General features: G+C 45.3%; 1 protein-coding gene across 4 annotated transcripts in view; it reads left to right on the forward strand.

Annotated features, from left to right (window-relative positions):
- Positions 1 to 23539, forward strand: part of LOC106595833 (stomatin-like protein 1) — a 26986-nt gene extending 3447 nt beyond the window's left edge. The window contains exons 4-8 of one of the 4 annotated variants that reach the window (XR_006761542.1): positions 4946 to 5149; positions 7996 to 8227; positions 21803 to 22024; positions 22666 to 23230; positions 23296 to 23539. Coding sequence is in view for 3 of the 4 variants with exons in the window: in XM_045706332.1 (XP_045562288.1) it covers positions 4946 to 5149; positions 7996 to 8227; positions 21803 to 22024; positions 22666 to 22868 (861 nt within the window). In the remaining variant the exon portion in view is untranslated. Of the gene's footprint in view, positions 1 to 4945; positions 5150 to 7995; positions 8228 to 21802; positions 22025 to 22665; positions 23234 to 23295 lie in introns of those variants that run through there. The other 3 variants (XM_045706332.1, XM_045706331.1, XM_045706330.1) reach the window with 3 other exon arrangements.

Here is a 23539-nt window from a genome sequence, read left to right on the forward strand (position 1 = left end):
TAACCCTCTCTATAACAGTTATAACCCTCTCTATGACAGTTATAACCCTCTCTATGACAGTTATAACCCTCTCTATGACAGTTATAACCCTCTCTATGACAGTTATAACCCTCTCTATAACAGTTATAACCCTCTCTATAACAGTTATAACCCTCTCTGTAACAGTTATAACCCTCTCTGTAACAGTTATAACCCTCTCTATAACAGTTATAACCCTCTCTATAACAGTTATATAACCCTCTCTATAACAGTTATAACCCTCTCTATAACACAGTTATAACCCTCTCTATAACACAGTTATAACCCTCTCTATGACAGTTATAACCCTCTCTATGACAGTTATAACCCTCTCTATAACAGTTATAACCCTCTCTATAACAGTTATAACCCTCTCTGTAACAGTTATAACCCTCTCTGTAACAGTTATAACCCTCTCTATAACAGTTATAACCCTCTCTATAACAGTTATATAACCCTCTCTATAACAGTTATATAATCCTCTCTATGACAGTTATAACCCTCTCTATAACAGTTATATAACCCTCTCTATAACAGTTATATAACCCTCTCTATAACAGTTATAACCCTCTCTGTAACAGTTATAACCCTCTCTATAACAGGTTACTACCAGGGACGGAGGTGTGGTGTCTGTAGGAGCAGATATCCAGTTATATAACCCTCTCTATGACAGTTATAACCCTCTCTATAACAGTTATAACCCTCTCTATAACACAGTTATAACCCTCTCTATAACAGTTATAACCCTCTCTATAACACAGTTATAACCCTCTCTATAACAGTTATAACCCTCTCTATAACAGTTATAACCCTCTCTATAACAGTTATAACCCTCTCTATAACAGTTATAACCCTCTCTATAACAGTTATAACCCTCTCTATAACACAGTTATAACCCTCTCTATAACAGTTATAACCCTCTCTATAACAGTTATAACCCTCTCTATAACACAGTTATAACCCTCTCTATAACAGTTATAACCCTCTCTATAACACAGTTATAACCCTCTCTATAACAGTTATAACCCTCTCTATAACAGTTATAACCCTCTCTATAACAGTTATAACTAGAGGTGGACCGATTATGATTTTTCAACGCCGATACCGATTATTGGAGGACCAAAAAAAGCCGATATCGGTAAATCGGCCGATTTATGATTTTTTAAATTTTTTATATGTGTGTATATATACACACACACACACACCTCTGAAGTGCCAACGATACTGAAGAGTCTGCTTAGGAGACAAATACTCTCAACTGTTTGAATAATAAAAATAGAGTTTAAGTTACCTGTGATGAATGCTGAAAACAAAAACTGTAATTTCTATATGCAGGAAATCCTATTTTAATAACGGGCACGGTAAGAATTGACTACCAAAGAGCGAGTCATAATTCCCATGACACCTTCTAGCAAAATTCTCAAAAGCGGTTCCTTCATTTATTAGGATATTATAGGATATTTTTAGATTAACTTAAAATAAGGTCTGCGTTTGGTTTAGGCTTACACCACCTTGCCAATTTTATAACTGTGTAGAGATCCATAGGATATAACTCTGAGCAATATAAGCGAAGATACATTTTTTTTGTAGAGTGGATTTATGAAAATATGTTGACAAACGTTACCTTAGTGAGATTTACACGGGTATCAAAACGCCGAGGCGGTTTAAGCACAAAACACAGACCTTATTTGAAGTAGATCAAGACATTCTCTATGGAAGACACGAACCGTAAAATAACGAAGGAACCCCTTTCAAGTTCAGCCGCAAGTTATTACAGGAATTATGACGCGTCGACTATTTCTCTCTAAACCATATACCTTTTGACTATTACGAGCCTGCTGCTGCCTACCGCCGCTCAGTCAGACTGCTCTATCAAATATCAAATCATAGACTTAACTATAATATAATAAACACACAGACATACGAGCCTTAGGTCATTAACCTGTTCACCGGACGTGCTTGTTGCACCCTCGACAACTACTATGATTATTATTATTTGACCATGCTGGTCATTTATGAACATTTTAACATTTTAACATTTTGACCATGTTCTGTTATAATATCCACCCTGCACAGCCAGAAGAGGACTGGCCACCCCTCATAGCCTGGTTCCTCTCTAGGTTTCTTCCTAGGTTTTTGGCCTTTCTAGGGAGTTTTTCCTAGGGAGTTTTTCCTAGCCACCGTGCTTCTTTCACATGCTTTGCTTGCTGTTTGGGGTTTTAGGCTGGGTTTCTGTACAGCACTTTGAGAATATCAGCTGATGTACGAAGGGCTATATAAAAATAAATTTGATTTGATTTGAAATTTGATTAATATGGTCAAATTCGGAAACTATCATCTCGAAAACAAAACATTTTATTCTTTCAGTGACATACAGAACCGTTCCGTATTTTATCTAACGGAGTGGCATCCATAAGTCTAAATATTCCTGTTACATCGCACAACCTACAATGTTATTTCATAGTTCCGTAAAATTCTGGCAAATTAGTTCGCAACGAGACAGATTCTGACTCTGCGTGCAACGAACGCAAGAGAACTGACACAATTTCACCTGGTTAATATCGCCTGCTAACCTGGATTTCTTTTAGCTAAATATGCAGGTTTAAAAATATATACTTGTGTATTGATTTTAAGAAAGACATTGATGTTTATGGTTAGGTACACGTCGGAGCAAAGACAGTCCTTTTTCGCGAACGCGCACCACATCGATTATATGCATCGCAGGACAGGCTAGATAAACTAGTAATATCATCAACCATGTGTAGTTAACTAGTGATTATGATTCATTGATTGTTTTTTTATAAGATACGTTTAATGCTAGCTAGCAACTTACCGTGGCAACGTAAAGCAGGTGGTTAGAGCGTTGGGCTACTTAACGTAAGGTTGCATCCCCAAGCTGACAAGGTAAAAATCTGTCGTTCTGCCCCTGAACAAGGCAGTTAACCCACTGTTCCCTGGTAGGCCGTCATTGAAAATAAGAATGTGTTCTTTAACTGACTTGCCTAGTTAAATAAAGGTTTTTAAAAAAAATAATAATAATAAAATTAAAAAAAATCGGCAAATCGGTGGCCAAAAATACCGATTGTTATGAAAACTTGAAATCGGCCCTAATTAATCGGCCATTCCGATTAATCGGCCGACCTCTAGTTATAACCCTCTCTCTGCTTAGCTATAACAGGTTACTACCAGGGACGGAGGTGTGGTGTCTGTAGGAGCAGATATTCAGTTATAACCCTCGCTATGACAGTTATAACCCTCTCTATGACAGTTATAACCCTCTCTATAACAGTTATAACCCTCTCTATGACAGTTATAACCCTCTCTATGACAGTTATAACCCTCTCTATGACAGTTATAACCCTCTCTCTGCTTCGCTATAACAGGTTACTACCAGGGACGGAGGTGTGGTGTCTGTAGGAGCAGATATTCAGTTATAACCCTCGCTATGACAGTTATAACCCTCTCTATAACAGTTATAACCCTCTCTATAACAGTTATAACCCTCTCTATGACAGTTATAACCCTCTCTATAACAGTTATATAACCCTCTCTATGACAGTTATAACCCTCTCTATAACAGTTATATAACCCTCTCTATAACAGTTAAAAAACCCTCTCTATGACAGTTATAACCCTCTCTATAACAGTTATATAACCCTCTCTATGACAGTTATAACCCTCTCTATGACAGTTATAACCCTCTCTGTAACAGTTATAACCCTCTCTGTAACAGTTATAACCCTCTCTGTAACAGTTATAACCCTCTCTGTAACAGTTATAACCCTCTCTGTAACAGTTATAACCCTCTCTGTAACAGTTATAACCCTCTCTATAAAAGGTTACTACCAGGGACGGAGGTGTGGTGTCTGTAGGAGTAGATATTCAGTTATATAACCCTCTCTATAACAGTTATAACCCTCTCTACAACAGTTATAACCCTCTCTGTAACAGTTATAACCCTCTCTGTAACAGTTATAACCCTCTCTATAACAGTTATAACCCTCTCTCTGCTTTGGTATAACAGGTTACTACCAGGGACGGCGGTGTGGTGTCTGTAGGAGCAGATATCCAGTTATATAACCCTCTCTATAACAGTTATAACCCTCTCTATAACAGTTATAACCCTCTCTATAACAGTTATAACCCTCTCTGTAACAGTTATAACCCTCTCTATAACAGTTATAACCCTCTCTGTAACAGTTATAACCCTCTCTATAACAGTTATAACCCTCTCTGTAACAGTTATAACCCTCTCTATAAAAGGTTACTACCAGGGACGGAGGTGTGGTGTCTGTAGGAGCAGATATCCAGTTATATAACCCTCTCTATAACAGTTATAACCCTCTCTATAACAGTTATAACCCTCTCTGTAACAGTTATAACCCTCTCTATGACAGTTATAACCCTCTCTATAACAGTTATAACCCTCTCTATAACAGTTATAACCCTCTCTGTAACAGTTATAACCCTCTCTGTAACAGTTATAACCCTCTCTATAAAAGGTTACTACCAGGGACGGAGGTGTGGTGTCTGTAGGAGCAGATATCCAGTTATATAACCCTCTCTATGACAGTTATAACCCTCTCTATAACAGTTATAACCCTCTCTATAACAGTTATAACCCTCTCTATGACAGTTATAACCCTCTCTATAACAGTTATAACCCTCTCTGTAACAGTTATAACCCTCTCTGTAACAGTTATAACCCTCTCTATAAAAGGTTACTACCAGGGACGGAGGTGTGGTGTCTGTAGGAGCAGATATCCAGTTATATAACCCTCTCTATAACAGTTATAACCCTCTCTATAACAGTTATAACCCTCTCTATGACAGTTATAACCCTCTCTATAACAGTTATAACCCTCTCTATGACAGTTATAACCCTCTCTATAACAGTTATAACCCTCTCTCTGCTTTGGTATAACAGGTTACTACCAGGGACGGAGGTGTGGTGTCTGTAGGAGCAGATATCCAGTTCCGTATCTGGAGCCCGGTGATGTCAGTGGTCTCGGTTCAGGATCTTAACGCCTCGACACGCCTCACTGCCCACAACGCCATGACAACCAGCCTGGGCAGGAAGAGCGTCAGGGAGATTCAGACTGAGAGAATCAAACTGGGAGAATACCTCGGGGTGAGGCAGCAGCACTACACACATATATATATATATATACTGAACAAAAAACATCAACGCAACATGCAACCATTTCAAAGATTTTACTGAGTTTTCAGTTCATGTAAAGAAATCAGGTCAGTTTAAATAAATTCATTAGGCCCTAATCTATGGATTTTCACATGACTGGGAATACAGAATATGAATCTGTTGGTCACAGATACCTTTAAAAGAAAAAGGTAGGGGGCGTGGATCAGAAAACCAGTCAGTATCTGGTGTCACCACCATTTGCCTCATGCAGCGCGACACATCTCCTTCACATAGAGTTGATCAGGCTGTTGATTGCGGCCTGAGGAATGTTGGTCCACTGCTCTTCAAATATAACACTTAATGCGCATTAGTGCTGGGCGATATGGCGAAAATATAATTTCACTATATTTTTTTGTTCAAATTTATGACAGTTTTATGTTTTTGAATAATACAAATTCCATAACCTTTTGAATTTGACCTGCCTAGTTAACATTTTACATTTACATTTTTAGTCATTTAGCAGATGCTCTTATCCAGAGCGACTTACAGTAGTGAACGCATACATTTCATACATTTTTTTTCTCCATACTGGTCCCCGTGGGAATCGAACCCACAACCCTGGCGTTGCAAACACCATGCTCTACCAACTGAGCCACACAAGACCAAAGGTTAAATAAAATACAGATTGTAAATGTGCTTTATGAGTAGTGCGCGACCCTAAGGTGGTAACACACAACATTCTACGTGATTACAATGGGTCTTTCTCCATTCTGATTGGTTTATAGCAGGGATGGGAAACTTTGACTGTTATAGAGAGGGTTATAACTGTTATAGAGAGGTTTATAACTGTCATAGAGAGGGTTATAATGGTGTATTTCCCCCCAAAAAAACAGAACTCATTATATGCGGGGCTGCAGTGGCTTGTGGGTCTGTGTACCCACATCCACCCATACTACAAGTTTAAATATCTGGTTGCTAGACTAATGTAGCATTTACCCATCCCTGTTTTATACGGTTCAATTAAACTTCAACCCCCCAGCATTTTCATCCATTTCTGTATTTCCTGCACTCAATTTGAGATCATTTCTACACTACCACGTAGGGCTGCAAGATATGGGCAAACAAATCTAGGTTTTATTTTTAACCTAATATTGCAAATGCGATTTAAGATCAAAACTCTTGGAATCATGGAAATGTAATGATTTATTCTAATTCTATAGTTAGAATGTAATAGTGGCCACTTTTGAATACAGTGTTTGACATGACAACAAATTAAAATGCCAGGGAGGAGTTATTGTTACAGGGTAGGAACCAAAGTGTTGGTCAGCGTTTTCTAGGGGACCCTATAATCTTTGGCTACATTAAATGTTTCTACTTCACGTAGCCAGAGAAATGGTATGAGGTTAGTATAAAGGCATCTCTCTCCATTGAAAACAGGCGATTGACCTTAACAACCCTCATCAAATATATATATATATATATATATAAAAAAAAAAGGATTATAATATTGATGTATCCACCAATCCAAAGAAAGGATAGGCGGCATCTAGACAGCTCTCTGTGCCGCTTTGAGGACAATGATTCCCATTGTCAGGGCAGAGAGACGTGCATCTTGTCAGTATATCCATAATCTTTGATGTAGCAATATCACATTTTAACAAACCAAACATTGAAATACCGTTATAGAAGGTATTGTGAAAACCGAAACTGGTATGTAGTAAAATACGGTAAACCCTCCCAGCCGGTAAACCCTCCCAGCCGGTATACCCTCCCAGCCGGTAAACCCTCCCAGCCGGTATACCCTCCCAGCCGGTAAACCCTCCCAGCCGGTATACCCTCCCAGCCGGTATACCCTCCCAGCCGGTATACCCTCCCAGCCGGTATACCCTCCCAGCCGGTAAACCCTCCCAGCCGGTAAACCCTCCCAGCCGGTATACCCTCCCAGCCGGTATACCCTCCCAGCCGGTATACCCTCCCAGCCGGTAAACCCTCCCAGCCGGTAAACCCTCCCAGCCGGTAAACCCTCCCAGCCGGTATACCCTCCCAGCCGGTAAACCCTCCCAGCCGGTATACCCTCCCAGCCTGTAAACCCTCCCAGCCGGTAAACCCTCCCAGCCGGTATACCCTCCCAGCCGGTATACCCTCCCAGCCGGTAAACCCTCCCAGCCGGTATACCCTCCCAGCCGGTAAACCCTCCCAGCCGGTAAACCCTCCCAGCCGGTAAACCCTCCCAGCCGGTATACCCTCCCAGCCGGTAAACCCTCCCAGCCGGTATACCCTCCCAGCCGGTATACCCTCCCAGCCGGTAAACCCTCCCAGCCGGTAAACCCTCCCAGTTATCATCTAATCTGTTAGGGTCACTGTATCTTGTTAAATTAGTCTCTGTAACATCTCTTGCATCGTTGAAGTGGATGTTCCCTCTCTCCATCTTCCCTCACTTCCTCTCTCCATCTTCCCTCACTTCCTCTCTCCATCTTCCCTCACTTCCTCTCTCCATCTTTCCTCTCTCCATCTTCCCTCACTCCCTCTCTCCAACTTCCCTCACCTCCTCTCTCCATCTTCCCTCACTCCCTCTCTCCATCTTCCCTCACTCCCTCTCTCCATCTTCCCTCACTCCCTCTCTCCATCTTCCCTCACTCCCTCTGTCCATCTTCCCTCACTCCCTCTCTCCATCTTCCCTCACCTCCTCTCTCCATCTTCCCTCACCACCTCGCCTCCTTCTCAAGATTGGAGTCCCCCACCTGTTTTAGGTCCTCTCCTACAATGTGTTTTTTTTTTATAGGAGAGAGGGATGTGAAATCACTATGGGTTTCTAAACAATCTTGTTTCTTTCTCAGATGGACATCAATGAGACGACCAAGCCCTGGGGTCTGGAGGTAGACAGGGTAGAGCTGACCGTAGGTGCTGTCCTGAAGCCCCCAGAGGACTGTCCATCTGGGCCCGGCTCGGTCATCCTACCCCCCTCTATCCCTGGTCTCGAGGGACTGGCCGGACCCATACAACAACTGGCTATGCACTTCCTGGGCAATATGGCTGGCGGTAACAATGGATCTCCCCTGGTTAGGACAGGTACAGTCACAATGGAGCTCCCCTGGTTAGGACAGGTACAGTAACAATAGAGCTCCCCTGGTTAGGACAGGTACAGTAACAATGGACCTCCCCTGGTTAGGACAGGTACAGTAACAATGGAGCTCCCCTGGTTAGGACAGGTACAGTAACAATAGAGCTCCCCTGGTTAGGACAGGTACAGTCACAATAAATCTCCCCTTGTTAGGACAGGTACAGTAACAATAGAACTCCCCTGGTTAGGACAGGTACAGTCACAATAAATCTCCCCTGGTTAGGACAGGTACAGTAACACTAGAGATTCCCTGGTTAGGACAGGTACAGTAACAATGGACCTCCCCTGGTTAGGACAGGTACAGTCACAATGGAGCTCCCCTGGTTAGGACAGGTACTGTAACAATAGAGCTCCCCTGGTTAGGACAGGTACAGTCACAATAAATCTCCCCTTGTTAGGACAGGTACAGTAACAATAGAACTCCCCTGGTTAGGACAGGTACAGTCACAATAAATCTCCCCTGGTTAGGACAGGTACAGTAACACTAGAGATTCCCTGGTTAGGACAGGTACAGTAACAATGGACCTCCCCTGGTTAGGACAGGTACAGTCACAATGGAGCTCCCCTGGTTAGGACAGGTACTGTAACAATAGAGCTCCCCTGGTTAGGACAGGTACAGTCACAATAAATCTCCCCTTGTTAGGACAGGTACAGTAACAATAGAACTCCCCTGGTTAGGACAGGTACAGTCACAATAAATCTCCCCTGGTTAGGACAGGTACAGTAACACTAGAGATTCCCTGGTTAGGACAGGTACAGTAACAATGGACCTCCCCTGGTTAGGACAGGTACAGTCACAATGGAGCTCCCCTGGTTAGGACAGGTACAGTAACAATAGAGCTCCCCTGGTTAGGACAGGTACAGTCACAATAAATCTCCCCTGGTTAGGACAGGTACAGTAACAATGGACCTCCCCTGGTTAGGACAGGTACAGTAACAATAGAGCTCCCCTGGTTAGGACAGGTACAGTCACAATGGAACTCCCCTGGTTAGGACAGGTACAGTAACAATAGAGCTCCCCTGGTTAGGACAGGTACAGTCACAATAAATCTCCCCTGGTTAGGACAGGTACAGTAACAATAGAGCTCCCCTGGTTAGGACAGGTACAGTCACAATAAATCTCCCCTGGTTAGGACAGGTACAGTAACACTAGAGATTCCCTGGTTAGGACAGGTACAGTCACAATAAATCTCCCCTGGTTAGGACAGGTACAGTAACAATGGATCTCCCCTGGTTAGGACAGGTACAGTAACAATGGATCTCCCCTGGTTAGGACAGGTACAGTAACAATGGAGCTCCCCTGGTTAGGACAGGTACAGTAACACTAGAGATTCCCTGGTTAGGACAGGTACAGTCACCCAGTAAACCAGTTTTCATTAGTAACACCTTCACCTGGGTGGTGTTGATGAGGGCGCCTTGTAGTCCAGGTCGTACTCCCTTGTTTTCAAATCAAACATTTGTACATTTTAGTCATTTTATCAGACGCTCTGATCCAGAGAGACTTTACAAGTCAGTCCATTCATCTCCAGATAGCTAGGTGGACCAGTCATAGTCAGTCCATTCATCTCCAGATAGCTAGGTGGACCAGTCATAGTCAGTACATTCATCTCCAGATAGCTAGGTGGACCAGTCATAGTCAGTACATTCATCTCCAGATAGCTAGGTGGACCAGTCATAGTCAGTCCATTCATCTCCAGATAGCTAGGTGGACCAGTCATAGTCAGTCCATTCATCTCCAGATAGCTAGGTGGACCAGTCAGTCCATTCATCTCCAGATAGCTAGGTGGACCAGTCAGTCCATTCATCTCCAGATAGCTAGGTGGACCAGTCATAGTCAGTACATTCATCTCCAGATAGCTAGGTGGACCAGTCATAGTCAGTACATTCATCTCCAGATAGCTAGGTGGACCAGTCAGTTCATTCATCTCCAGATAGCTAGGTGGACCAGTCATAGTCAGTCCATTCATCTCCAGATAGCTAGGTGGACCAGTCCATTCATCTCCAGATAGCTAGGTGGACCAGTCATAGTCAGTCCATTCATCTCCAGATAGCTAGGTGGACCAGTCATAGTCAGTCCATTCATCTCCAGATAGCTAGGTGGGCCAGTCAGTCCATTCATCTCCAGATAGCTAGGTGGACCAGTCATAGTCAGTCCATTCATCTCCAGATAGCTAGGTGGACCAGTCAGTCCATTCATCTCCAGATAGCTAGGTGGACCAGTCAGTCCATTCATCTCCAGATAGCTAGGTGGGCCAGTCAGTCCATTCATCTCCAGATAGCTAGGTGGACCAGTCATAGTCAGTCCATTCATCTCCAGATAGCTAGGTGGACCAGTCAGTCCATTCATCTCCAGATAGCTAGGTGGACCAGTCAGTCCATTCATCTCCAGATAGCTAGGTGGACCAGTCATAGTCAGTACATTCATCTCCAGATAGCTAGGTGGACCAGTCATAGTCAGTCCATTCATCTCCAGATAGCTAGGTGGACCAGTCATAGTCAGTCCATTCATCTCCAGATAGCTAGGTGGACCAGTCATAGTCAGTACATTCATCTCCAGATAGCTAGGTGGACCAGTCATAGTCAGTCCATTCATCTCCAGATAGCTAGGTGGACCAGTCATAGTCAGTCCATTCATCTCCAGATAGCTAGGTGGACCAGTCATAGTCAGTCCATTCATCTCCAGATAGCTAGGTGGACCAGTCATAGTCAGTCCATTCATCTCCAGATAGCTAGGTGGACCAGTCATAGTCAGTCCATTCATCTCCAGATAGCTAGGTGGACCAGTCAGTCCATTCATCTCCAGATAGCTAGGTGGACCAGTCATAGTCAGTACATTCATCTCCAGATAGCTAGGTGGACCAGTCAGTCCATTCATCTCCAGATAGCTAGGTGGACCAGTCAGTCCATTCATCTCCAGATAGCTAGGTGGACCAGTCAGTCCATTCATCTCCAGATAGCTAGGTGGACCAGTCAGTCCATTCATCTCCAGATAGCTAGGTGGACCAGTCATAGTCAGTCCATTCATCTCCAGATAGCTAGGTGGACCAGTCATAGTCAGTCCATTCATCTCCAGATAGCTAGGTGGACCAGTCATAGTCAGTACATTCATCTCCAGATAGCTAGGTGGACCAGTCAGTTCATTCATCTCCAGATAGCTAGGTGGACCAGTCATAGTCAGTCCATTCATCTCCAGATAGCTAGGTGGACCAGTCCATTCATCTCCAGATAGCTAGGTGGACCAGTCATAGTCAGTCCATTCATCTCCAGATAGCTAGGTGGACCAGTCATAGTCAGTCCATTCATCTCCAGATAGCTAGGTGGGCCAGTCAGTCCATTCATCTCCAGATAGCTAGGTGGACCAGTCATAGTCAGTCCATTCATCTCCAGATAGCTAGGTGGACCAGTCAGTCCATTCATCTCCAGATAGCTAGGTGGACCAGTCAGTCCATTCATCTCCAGATAGCTAGGTGGACCAGTCATAGTCAGTCCATTCATCTCCAGATAGCTAGGTGGACCAGTCATAGTCAGTCCATTCATCTCCAGATAGCTAGGTGGACCAGTCATAGTCAGTCCATTCATCTCCAGATAGCTAGGTGGACCAGTCATAGTCAGTCCATTCATCTCCAGATAGCTAGGTGGACCAGTCATAGTCAGTCCATTCATCTCCAGATAGCGAGGTGGACCAGTCATAGTCAGTCCATTCATCTCCAGATAGCTAGGTGGACCAGTCATAGTCAGTCCATTCATCTCCAGATAGCTAAGTGGACCAGTCATAGTCAGTCCATTCATCTCCAGATAGCGAGGTGGACCAGTCATAGTCAGTCCATTCATCTCCAGATAGCTAGGTGGACCAGTCATAGTCAGTCCATTCATCTCCAGATAGCTAGGTGGACCAGTCATAGTCAGTCCATTCATCTCCAGATAGCTAGGTGGACCAGTCATAGTCAGTACATTCATCTCCAGATAGCTAGGTGGACCAGTCATAGTCAGTACATTCATCTCCAGATAGCTAGGTGGACCAGTCAGTCCATTCATCTCCAGATAGCTAGGTGGACCAGTCATAGTCAGTCCATTCATCTCCAGATAGCTAGGTGGACCAGTCAAAGTCAGTCCATTCATCTCCAGATAGCTAGGTGGACCAGTCATAGTCAGTACATTCATCTCCAGATAGCTAGGTGGACCAGTCATAGTCAGTACATTCATCTCCAGATAGCTAGGTGGACCAGTCAGTTCATTCATCTCCAGATAGCTAGGTGGACCAGTCATAGTCAGTCCATTCATCTCCAGATAGCTAGGTGGACCAGTCCATTCATCTCCAGATAGCTAGGTGGACCAGTCATAGTCAGTCCATTCATCTCCAGATAGCTAGGTGGACCAGTCATAGTCAGTCCATTCATCTCCAGATCGCTAGGTGGGCCAGTCAGTCCATTCATCTCCAGATAGCTAGGTGGACCAGTCATAGTCAGTCCATTCATCTCCAGATAGCGAGGTGGACCAGTAATAGTCAGTCCATTCATCTCCAGATAGCTAGGTGGACCAGTCATAGTCAGTCCATTCATCTCCAGATAGCTAGGTGGACCAGTCATAGTCAGTACATTCATCTCCAGATAGCTAGGTGGACCAGTCATAGTCAGTACATTCATCTCCAGATAGCTAGGTGGACCAGTCATAGTCAGTACATTCATCTCCAGATAGCTAGGTGGACCAGTCATAGTCAGTACATTCATCTCCAGATAGCTAGGTGGACCAGTCAGTCCATTCATCTCCAGATAGCTAGGTGGACCAGTCATAGTCAGTACATTCATCTCCAGATAGCTAGGTGGACCAGTCATAGTCAGTCCATTCATCTCCAGATAGCTAGGTGGACCAGTCATAGTCAGTACATTCATCTCCAGATAGCTAGGTGGACCAGTCATAGTCAGTACATTCATCTCCAGATAGCTAGGTGGACCAGTCATAGTCAGTACATTCATCTCCAGATAGCTAGGTGGACCAGTCACAGTCAGTCCATTCATCTCCAGATAGCTACGTGGACCAGTCAGTCCATTCATCTCCAGATAGCTAGGTGGACCAGTCAGTCCATTCATCTCCAGATAGCTAGGTGGACCAGTCATAGTCAGTCCATTCATCTCCAGATAGCTAGGTGGACCAGTCAGTCCATTCATCTCCAGATAGCTAGGTGGACCAGTCAGTCCATTCATCTCCAGATAGCTAGGTGGACCAGTCATAGTCAGTACATTCATCTCCAGATAGCTAGGTGGACCAGTCAGTCCATTCATCTCCAGATAGCTAGGTGGACCAGTCAGTCCATTCATCTCCAGATAGCTAGGTGGACCAGTCAGTCCATTCATCTCCAGATAGCTAGGTGGACCAGTCAGTCCATTCATCTCCAGATAGCTAGGTGGACCAGTCATAGTCAGTCCATTCATCTCCAGATAGCTAGGTGGACCAGTCATAGTCAGTCCATTCATCTCCAGATAGCTAGGTGGACCAGTCATAGTCAGTACATTCATCTCCAGATAGCTAGGTGGACCAGTCAGTTCATTCATCTCCAGATAGCTAGGTGGACCAGTCATAGTCAGTCCATTCATCTCCAGATAGCTAGGTGGACCAGTCCATTCATCTCCAGATAGCTAGGTGGACCAGTCATAGTCAGTCCATTCATCTCCAGATAGCTAGGTGGACCAGTCATAGTCAGTCCATTCATCTCCAGATAGCTAGGTGGGCCAGTCAGTCCATTCATCTCCAGATAGCTAGGTGGACCAGTCATAGTCAGTCCATTCATCTCCAGATAGCTAGGTGGACCAGTCAGTCCATTCATCTCCAGATAGCTAGGTGGACCAGTCAGTCCATTCATCTCAAGATAGCTAGGTGGACCAGTCATAGTCAGTCCATTCATCTCCAGATAGCTAGGTGGACCAGTCATAGTCAGTCCATTCATCTCCAGATAGCTAGGTGGACCAGTCATAGTCAGTCCATTCATCTCCAGATAGCTAGGTGGACCAGTCATAGTCAGTCCATTCATCTCCAGATAGCTAGGTGGACCAGTCATAGTCAGTCCATTCATCTCCAGATAGCGAGGTGGACCAGTCATAGTCAGTCCATTCATCTCCAGATAGCTAGGTGGACCAGTCATAGTCAGTCCATTCATCTCCAGATAGCTAAGTGGACCAGTCATAGTCAGTCCATTCATCTCCAGATAGCGAGTTGGACCAGTCATAGTCAGTCCATTCATCTCCAGATAGCTAGGTGGACCAGTCATAGTCAGTCCATTCATCTCCAGATAGCTAGGTGGACCAGTCATAGTCAGTCCATTCATCTCCAGATAGCTAGGTGGACCAGTCATAGTCAGTACATTCATCTCCAGATAGCTAGGTGGACCAGTCATAGTCAGTACATTCATCTCCAGATAGCTAGGTGGACCAGTCAGTCCATTCATCTCCAGATAGCTAGGTGGACCAGTCATAGTCAGTCCATTCATCTCCAGATAGCTAGGTGGACCAGTCAAAGTCAGTCCATTCATCTCCAGATAGCTAGGTGGACCAGTCATAGTCAGTACATTCATCTCCAGATAGCTAGGTGGACCAGTCATAGTCAGTACATTCATCTCCAGATAGCTAGGTGGACCAGTCAGTTCATTCATCTCCAGATAGCTAGGTGGACCAGTCATAGTCAGTCCATTCATCTCCAGATAGCTAGGTGGACCAGTCCATTCATCTCCAGATAGCTAGGTGGACCAGTCATAGTCAGTCCATTCATCTCCAGATAGCTAGGTGGACCAGTCATAGTCAGTCCATTCATCTCCAGATCGCTAGGTGGGCCAGTCAGTCCATTCATCTCCAGATAGCTAGGTGGACCAGTCATAGTCAGTCCATTCATCTCCAGATAGCGAGGTGGACCAGTAATAGTCAGTCCATTCATCTCCAGATAGCTAGGTGGACCAGTCATAGTCAGTCCATTCATCTCCAGATAGCTAGGTGGACCAGTCATAGTCAGTACATTCATCTCCAGATAGCTAGGTGGACCAGTCATAGTCAGTACATTCATCTCCAGATAGCTAGGTGGACCAGTCATAGTCAGTACATTCATCTCCAGATAGCTAGGTGGACCAGTCATAGTCAGTACATTCATCTCCAGATAGCTAGGTGGACCAGTCAGTCCATTCATCTCCAGATAGCTAGGTGGACCAGTCATAGTCAGTACATTCATCTCCAGATAGCTAGGTGGACCAGTCATAGTCAGTCCATTCATCTCCAGATAGCTAGGTGGACCAGTCATAGTCAGTACATTCATCTCCAGATAGCTAGGTGGACCAGTCATAGTCAGTACATTCATCTCCAGATAGCTAGGTGGACCAGTCATAGTCAGTACATTCATCTCCAGATAGCTAGGTGGACCAGTCACAGTCAGTCCATTCATCTCCAGATAGCTACGTGGACCAGTCAGTCCATTCATCTCCAGATAGCTAGGTGGACCAGTCAGTCCATTCATCTCCAGATAGCTAGGTGGACCAGTCATAGTCAGTCCATTCATCTCCAGATAGCTAGGTGGACCAGTCATAGTCAGTCCATTCATCTCCAGATAGCTAGGTGGACCAGTCATAGTCAGTCCATTCATCTCCAGATAGCTAGGTGGACCAGTCATAGTCAGTCCATTCATCTCCAGATAGCTAGGTGGACCAGTCATAGTCAGTCCATTCATCTCCAGATAGCTAGGTGGACCAGTCATAGTCAGTCCATTCATCTCCAGATAGCTAGGTGGACCAGTCATAGTCAGTCCATTCATCTCCAGATAGCTAGGTGGACCAGTCAGTCCATTCATCTCCAGATAGCTAGGTGGACCAGTCATAGTCAGTACATTCATCTCCAGATAGCTAGGTGGACCAGTCATAGTCAGTCCATTCATCTCCAGATAGCTAGGTGGACCAGTCATAGTCAGTCCATTCATCTCCAGATAGCTAGGTGGACCAGTCATAGTCAGTCCATTCATCTCCAGATAGGTAATGGTGCACCAGTCATAGTCAGTCCATTCATCTCCAGATAGCTAGGTGGACCAGTCATAGTCAGTACATTCATCTCCAGATAGCTAGGTGGACCAGTCATAGTCAGTCCATTCATCTCCAGATAGCTAGGTGGACCAGTCATAGTCAGTCCATTCATCTCCAGATAGCTAGGTGGACCAGTCATAGTCAGTCCATTCATCTCCAGATAGCTAGGTGGACCAGTCATAGTCAGTACATTCATCTCCAGATAGCTAGGTGGACCAGTCATAGTCAGTCCATTCATCTCCAGATAGCTAGGTGGACCAGTCATAGTCAGTCCATTCATCTCCAGATAGCTAGGTGGACCAGTCATAGTCAGTCCATTCATCTCCAGATAGCTAGGTGGACCAGTCAGTCCATTCATCTCCAGATAGCTAGGTGGACCAGTCATAGTCAGTACATTCATCTCCAGATAGCTAGGTGGACCAGTCATAGTCAGTACATTCATCTCCAGATAGCTAGGTGGACCAGTCAGTTCATTCATCTCCAGATAGCTAGGTGGACCAGTCATAGTCAGTCCATTCATCTCCAGATAGCTAGGTGGACCAGTCCATTCATCTCCAGATAGCTAGGTGGACCAGTCATAGTCAGTCCATTCATCTCCAGATAGCTAGGTGGACCAGTCATAGTCAGTCCATTCATCTCCAGATAGCTAGGTGGGCCAGTCAGTCCATTCATCTCCAGATAGCTAGGTGGACCAGTCATAGTCAGTCCATTCATCTCCAGATAGCTAGGTGGACCAGTCAGTCCATTCATCTCCAGATAGCTAGGTGGACCAGTCAGTCCATTCATCTCCAGATAGCTAGGTGGACCAGTCATAGTCAGTCCATTCATCTCCAGATAGCTAGGTGGACCAGTCATAGTCAGTACATTCATCTCCAGATAGCTAGGTGGACCAGTCATAGTCAGTCCATTCATCTCCAGATAGCTAGGTGGACCAGTCATAGTCAGTCCATTCATCTCCAGATAGCGAGGTGGACCAGTCATAGTCAGTCCATTCATCTCCAGATAGCTAGGTGGACCAGTCATAGTCAGTCCATTCATCTCCAGATAGCTAGGTGGACCAGTCATAGTCAGTCCATTCATCTCCAGATAGCGAGGTGGACCAGTCATAGTCAGTCCATTCATCTCCAGATAGCTAGGTGGACCAGTCATAGTCAGTCCATTCATCTCCAGATAGCTAGGTGGACCAGTCATAGTCAGTCCATTCATCTCCAGATAGCTAGGTGGACCAGTCATAGTCAGTACATTCATCTCCAGATAGCTAGGTGGACCAGTCATAGTCAGTACATTCATCTCCAGATAGCTAGGTGGACCAGTCATAGTCAGTACATTCATCTCCAGATAGCTAGGTGGACCAGTCATAGTCAGTACATTCATCTCCAGATAGCTAGGTGGACCAGTCAGTTCATTCATCTCCAGATAGCTAGGTGGACCAGTCATAGTCAGTCCATTCATCTCCAGATAGCTAGGTGGACCAGTCCATTCATCTCCAGATAGCTAGGTGGACCAGTCATAGTCAGTCCATTCATCTCCAGATAGCTAGGTGGACCAGTCATAGTCAGTCCATTCATCTCCAGATAGCTAGGTGGGCCAGTCAGTCCATTCATCTCCAGATAGCTAGGTGGACCAGTCATAGTCAGTCCATTCATCTCCAGATAGCTAGGTGGACCAGTCAGTCCATTCATCTCCAGATAGCTAGGTGGACCAGTCAGTCCATTCATCTCCAGATAGCTAGGTGGACCAGTCATAGTCAGTCCATTCATCTCCAGATAGCTAGGTGGACCAGTCATAGTCAGTACATTCATCTCCAGATAGCTAGGTGGACCAGTCATAGTCAGTCCATTAATCTCCAGATAGCTAGGTGGACCAGTCATAGTCAGTCCATTCATCTCCAGATAGCGAGGTGGACCAGTCATAGTCAGTCCATTCATCTCCAGATAGCTAGGTGGACCAGTCATAGTCAGTCCATTCATCTCCAGATAGCTAGGTGGACCAGTCATAGTCAGTCCATTCATCTCCAGATAGCGAGGTGGACCAGTCATAGTCAGTCCATTCATCTCCAGATAGCTAGGTGGACCAGTCATAGTCAGTCCATTCATCTCCAGATAGCTAGGTGGACCAGTCATAGTCAGTCCATTCATCTCCAGATAGCTAGGTGGACCAGTCATAGTCAGTACATTCATCTCCAGATAGCTAGGTGGACCAGTCATAGTCAGTACATTCATCTCCAGATAGCTAGGTGGACCAGTCATAGTCAGTACATTCATCTCCAGATAGCTAGGTGGACCAGTCATAGTCAGTACATTCATCTCCAGATAGCTAGGTGGACCAGTCAGTTCATTCATCTCCAGATAGCTAGGTGGACCAGTCATAGTCAGTCCATTCATCTCCAGATAGCTAGGTGGACCAGTCCATTCATCTCCAGATAGCTAGGTGGACCAGTCATAGTCAGTCCATTCATCTCCAGATAGCTAGGTGGACCAGTCATAGTCAGTCCATTCATCTCCAGATAGCTAGGTGGGCCAGTCAGTCCATTCATCTCCAGATAGCTAGGTGGACCAGTCATAGTCAGTCCATTCATCTCCAGATAGCTAGGTGGACCAGTCATAGTCAGTCCATTCATCTCCAGATAGCTAGGTGGACCAGTCAGTCCATTCATCTCCAGATAGCTAGGTGGACCAGTCAGTCCATTCATCTCCAGATAGCTAGGTGGACCAGTCATAGTCAGTCCATTCATCTCGAGATAGCTAGGTGGACCAGACATAGTCAGTACATTCATCTCCAGATAGCTAGGTGGACCAGTCATAGTCAGTCCATTCATCTCCAGATAGCTAGGTGGACCAGTCATAGTCAGTCCATTCATCTCCAGATAGCGAGGTGGACCAGTCATAGTCAGTCCATTCATCTCCAGATAGCTAGGTGGACCAGTCATAGTCAGTCCATTCATCTCCAGATAGCTAGGTGGACCAGTCATAGTCAGTCCATTCATCTCCAGATAGCGAGGTGGACCAGTCATAGTCAGTCCATTCATCTCCAGATAGCTAGGTGGACCAGTCATAGTCAGTCCATTCATCTCCAGATAGCTAGGTGGACCAGTCATAGTCAGTACATTCATCTCCAGATAGCTAGGTGGACCAGTCATAGTCAGTACATTCATCTCCAGATAGCTAGGTGGACCAGTCATAGTCAGTACATTCATCTCCAGATAGCTAGGTGGACCAGTCATAGTCAGTACATTCATCTCCAGATAGCTAGGTGGACCAGTCAGTTCATTCATCTCCAGATAGCTAGGTGGACCAGTCATAGTCAGTCCATTCATCTCCAGATAGCTAGGTGGACCAGTCCATTCATCTCCAGATAGCTAGGTGGACCAGTCATAGTCAGTCCATTCATCTCCAGATAGCTAGGTGGACCAGTCATAGTCAGTCCATTCATCTCCAGATCGCTAGGTGGGCCAGTCAGTCCATTCATCTCCAGATAGCTAGGTGGACCAGTCATAGTCAGTCCATTCATCTCCAGATAGCGAGGTGGACCAGTCATAGTCAGTCCATTCATCTCCAGATAGCTAGGTGGACCAGTCATAGTCAGTCCATTCATCTCCAGATAGCTAGGTGGACCAGTCATAGTCAGTCCATTCATCTCCAGATAGCTAGGTGGACCAGTCATAGTCAGTACATTCATCTCCAGATAGCTAGGTGGACCAGTCATAGTCAGTACATTCATCTCCAGATAGCTAGGTGGACCAGTCATAGTCAGTACATTCATCTCCAGATAGCTAGGTGGACCAGTCAGTCCATTCATCTCCAGATAGCTAGGTGGACCAGTCATAGTCAGTACATTCATCTCCAGATAGCTAGGTGGACCAGTCATAGTCAGTCCATTCATCTCCAGATAGCTAGGTGGACCAGTCATAGTCAGTACATTCATCTCCAGATAGCTAGGTGGACCAGTCATAGTCAGTACATTCATCTCCAGATAGCTAGGTGGACCAGTCATAGTCAGTACATTCATCTCCAGATAGCTAGGTGGACCAGTCACAGTCAGTCCATTCATCTCCAGATAGCTACGTGGACCAGTCAGTCCATTCATCTCCAGATAGCTAGGTGGACCAGTCAGTCCATTCATCTCCAGATAGCTAGGTGGACCAGTCAGTCCATTCATCTCCAGATAGCTAGGTGGACCAGTCATAGTCAGTCCATTCATCTCCAGATAGCTAGGTGGACCAGTCATAGTCAGTCCATTCATCTCCAGATAGCTAGGTGGACCAGTCATAGTCAGTCCATTCATCTCCAGATAGCTAGGTGGACCAGTCATAGTCAGTCCATTCATCTCCAGATAGCTAGGTGGACCAGTCATAGTCAGTACATTCATCTCCAGATAGCTAGGTGGACCAGTCATAGTCAGTCCATTCATCTCCAGATAGCTAGGTGGACCAGTCATAGTCAGTCCATTCATCTCCAGATAGCTAGGTCGACCAGTCAGTTCATTCATCTCCAGATAGCTAGGTGGACCAGTCATAGTCAGTCCATTCATCTCCAGATAGCTAGGTGGACCAGTCATAGTCAGTCCATTCATCTCCAGATAGCTTGGTGGACCAGTCATAGTCAGTACATTCATCTCCAGATAGCTGGGTGGACAAGTTCACGAAAGTCTTAAAACAATAATGTGTGTTATATATGTACAGTTGAAGTTGGAAGTTTACGTCCATTTAGGTTGGAGTCATTAAAACTCGTTTTTCAACCACTCCACAAATTTCTTGTCAACAAACCATAGTTTTGGCAAGTCGGTTAGGACATCTACTTTGTACATGACACAAGTAATTTTTCCAACAATTGTTTACAGACAGATTATTTCACTTATAATTCACTATATACTTACATGTACCAGTCAAAAGTTCATTCCAGTTTTGTTTGTTTTTACTATTTTCTACATTGTAGAATAATAGTGAAGACAGAAGATATATACATATATCCTCGGAGGACAGCGTCAGCTAATCTGTATCTCTGTGTCCCTCAGAGGACAGCGTCAGCTAATCTGTATCTCTGTGTCCCTCAGAGGACAGCATCAGCTAATCTGTATCTCTGTGTCCCTCAGAGGACAGCGTCAGCTAATCTGTATCTCTGTGTCCCTCAGAGGACAGCGTCAGCTAATCTGTATCTCTGTGTCCCTCAGAGGACGGCATCAGCTGATCTGTATCTCTGTGTCCTCGGAGGACAGCATCAGCTAATCTGTATCTCTGTGTCCCTCAGAGGACGGCATCAGCTGATCTGTATCTCTGTGTCCTCGGAGGACAGCATCAGCTAATCTGTATCTCTGTGTCCCTCGGAGGACAGCATCAGCTGATCTGTATCTCTGTGTCCTCAGAGGACAGCGTCAGCTGATCTGTATCTCTGTGTCCTCAGAGGACGGCATCAGCTGATCTGTATCTCTGTGTCCTCGGAGGACAGCATCAGCTGATCTGTACCTCTGTGTCCCTCAGAGGACAGCATCAGCTTCTCAGACGAGGTGAGCAGTACTCCCCTGGCTATAAGTCGTACCGGAGGCGGGGATGAAGCTGTAACCGGGCCCGTGTCCGTGCTGGGACTGATGGACGGCCTTTTACTCTCAGAGTCTCTGGTCAGTCAGGTGGGAGCCTGCTTCCTGTTCCTCCTCCAATCACCTGACGGACAACAGACCAGCTATTACGTAGACCTCAGCCAAGGTGAGACAAATACAAACGGTCATTCTATAGAGTCTCTGAGAGGGCTGGGTTTCCCCCAGACACGAGGCTAGTCCTGGACACAAAAAAAAAGCATTCTCCGATGATGGTTTGTTCGAGGTCTGGGGAAACCACTCGTGAAATGGTTTTGAAAAACGTAGTCTTTGGCCCTCCTTTGTGATTGTAAAGGAAAGTACTTGACCCTCTGTAGTTATGGTAACAGTCTCTTTCCCTCCGCCATGTGTTTTAATAAGATAAAACCTGTTTGTTTTTTTTAGGGCCAGTTTCCCCAGACACATTCATCCCTCACGAAAAATAACTTTTCAGTAGGATTCAACATGCTTTCTAGTTTAGGACTTAGTCTGTTTTTACTGAGTCATTATCCCATCATCTCTGTCAGATATGTTGCTTTCCTATCCAAGCTGCATTTCAGACTAACGGACCAAGGGACTAACGGACCAAGGGACTAAGGGACTAACGGACCAAGGGACTAAGGGACTAACAGACTAAGGGACCAATGGACTAACAGACTAAGGGACCAATGGACTAACAGACCAATGGACCAATGGACCAAGGGACCAACGGACTAAGGGACTAAGGGACTAAGGGACTAACAGTGAGTTCCCCTCTTCTTCTGTGTGTAGGTAGTGGTTCAGCCGGACCAGGGTCCCCTCCAGAGGGCCTGGTACCAGACGTCACCTTCAGTATGACGGACCAGGACCTGCTGGCTATGTTCGAGGGAACCCTACGACCCTTCGCAGCCTACACCACTGGACGACTCAAGGTCCAGGGAGACCTGAAGACTGCCATGAAGCTGGAGGAAGTCATCAAGCTACTCAGGCCTTAAGCACTGGCTTCAGACCTGCCTTTTATACAAATACCAGGTCCTAGAAATACAGGATTCAGGCCTTGAGCACTGGCTTCAGACCTGCCTTTATACAAATACCAGGTCCTAGAAATACAGGATTCAGGCCTTAACCACTGGCTTCAGACCTGCCTTTATACAAATACCAGGTCCTAGAAATACAGGATTCAGGCCTTAACCACTGGCTTCAGACCTGCCTTTATACAAATACCAGGTCCTAGAAATACAGGATTCAGGCCTTGAGCACTGGCTTCAGACCTGCCTTTATACAAATACCAGGTCCTAGAAATACAGGATTCAGGCCTTGAGCACTGGCTTCAGACCTGCCTTTATACAAATACCAGGTCCTAGAAATACAGGATTCAGGCCTTGAGCACTGGCTTCAGACCTGCCTTTATACAAATACCAGGTCCTAGAAATACATGGTCACTAATAACAGTTCACATAGACCCATCTCTTTCATGTTGTGGTTTAAAAAGTAACATAAATGACATGCATGTCCATCTCTCATGGCTCAAAGTGGAGGAGAGATTTGACTTCATCACTACTTGTTTTTGTAAGAAGTGTTGACATGCTGAATGTAATGAGGTGTCTGTTTAAACTACTGGCACACAGCTCAGACACCCATCCATACCCCACAAGACATGCCACCA

Source organism: Salmo salar, chromosome ssa23, assembly GCF_905237065.1.
Source record: "Salmo salar chromosome ssa23, Ssal_v3.1, whole genome shotgun sequence".
NCBI lineage: Eukaryota > Metazoa > Chordata > Actinopteri > Salmoniformes > Salmonidae > Salmo > Salmo salar.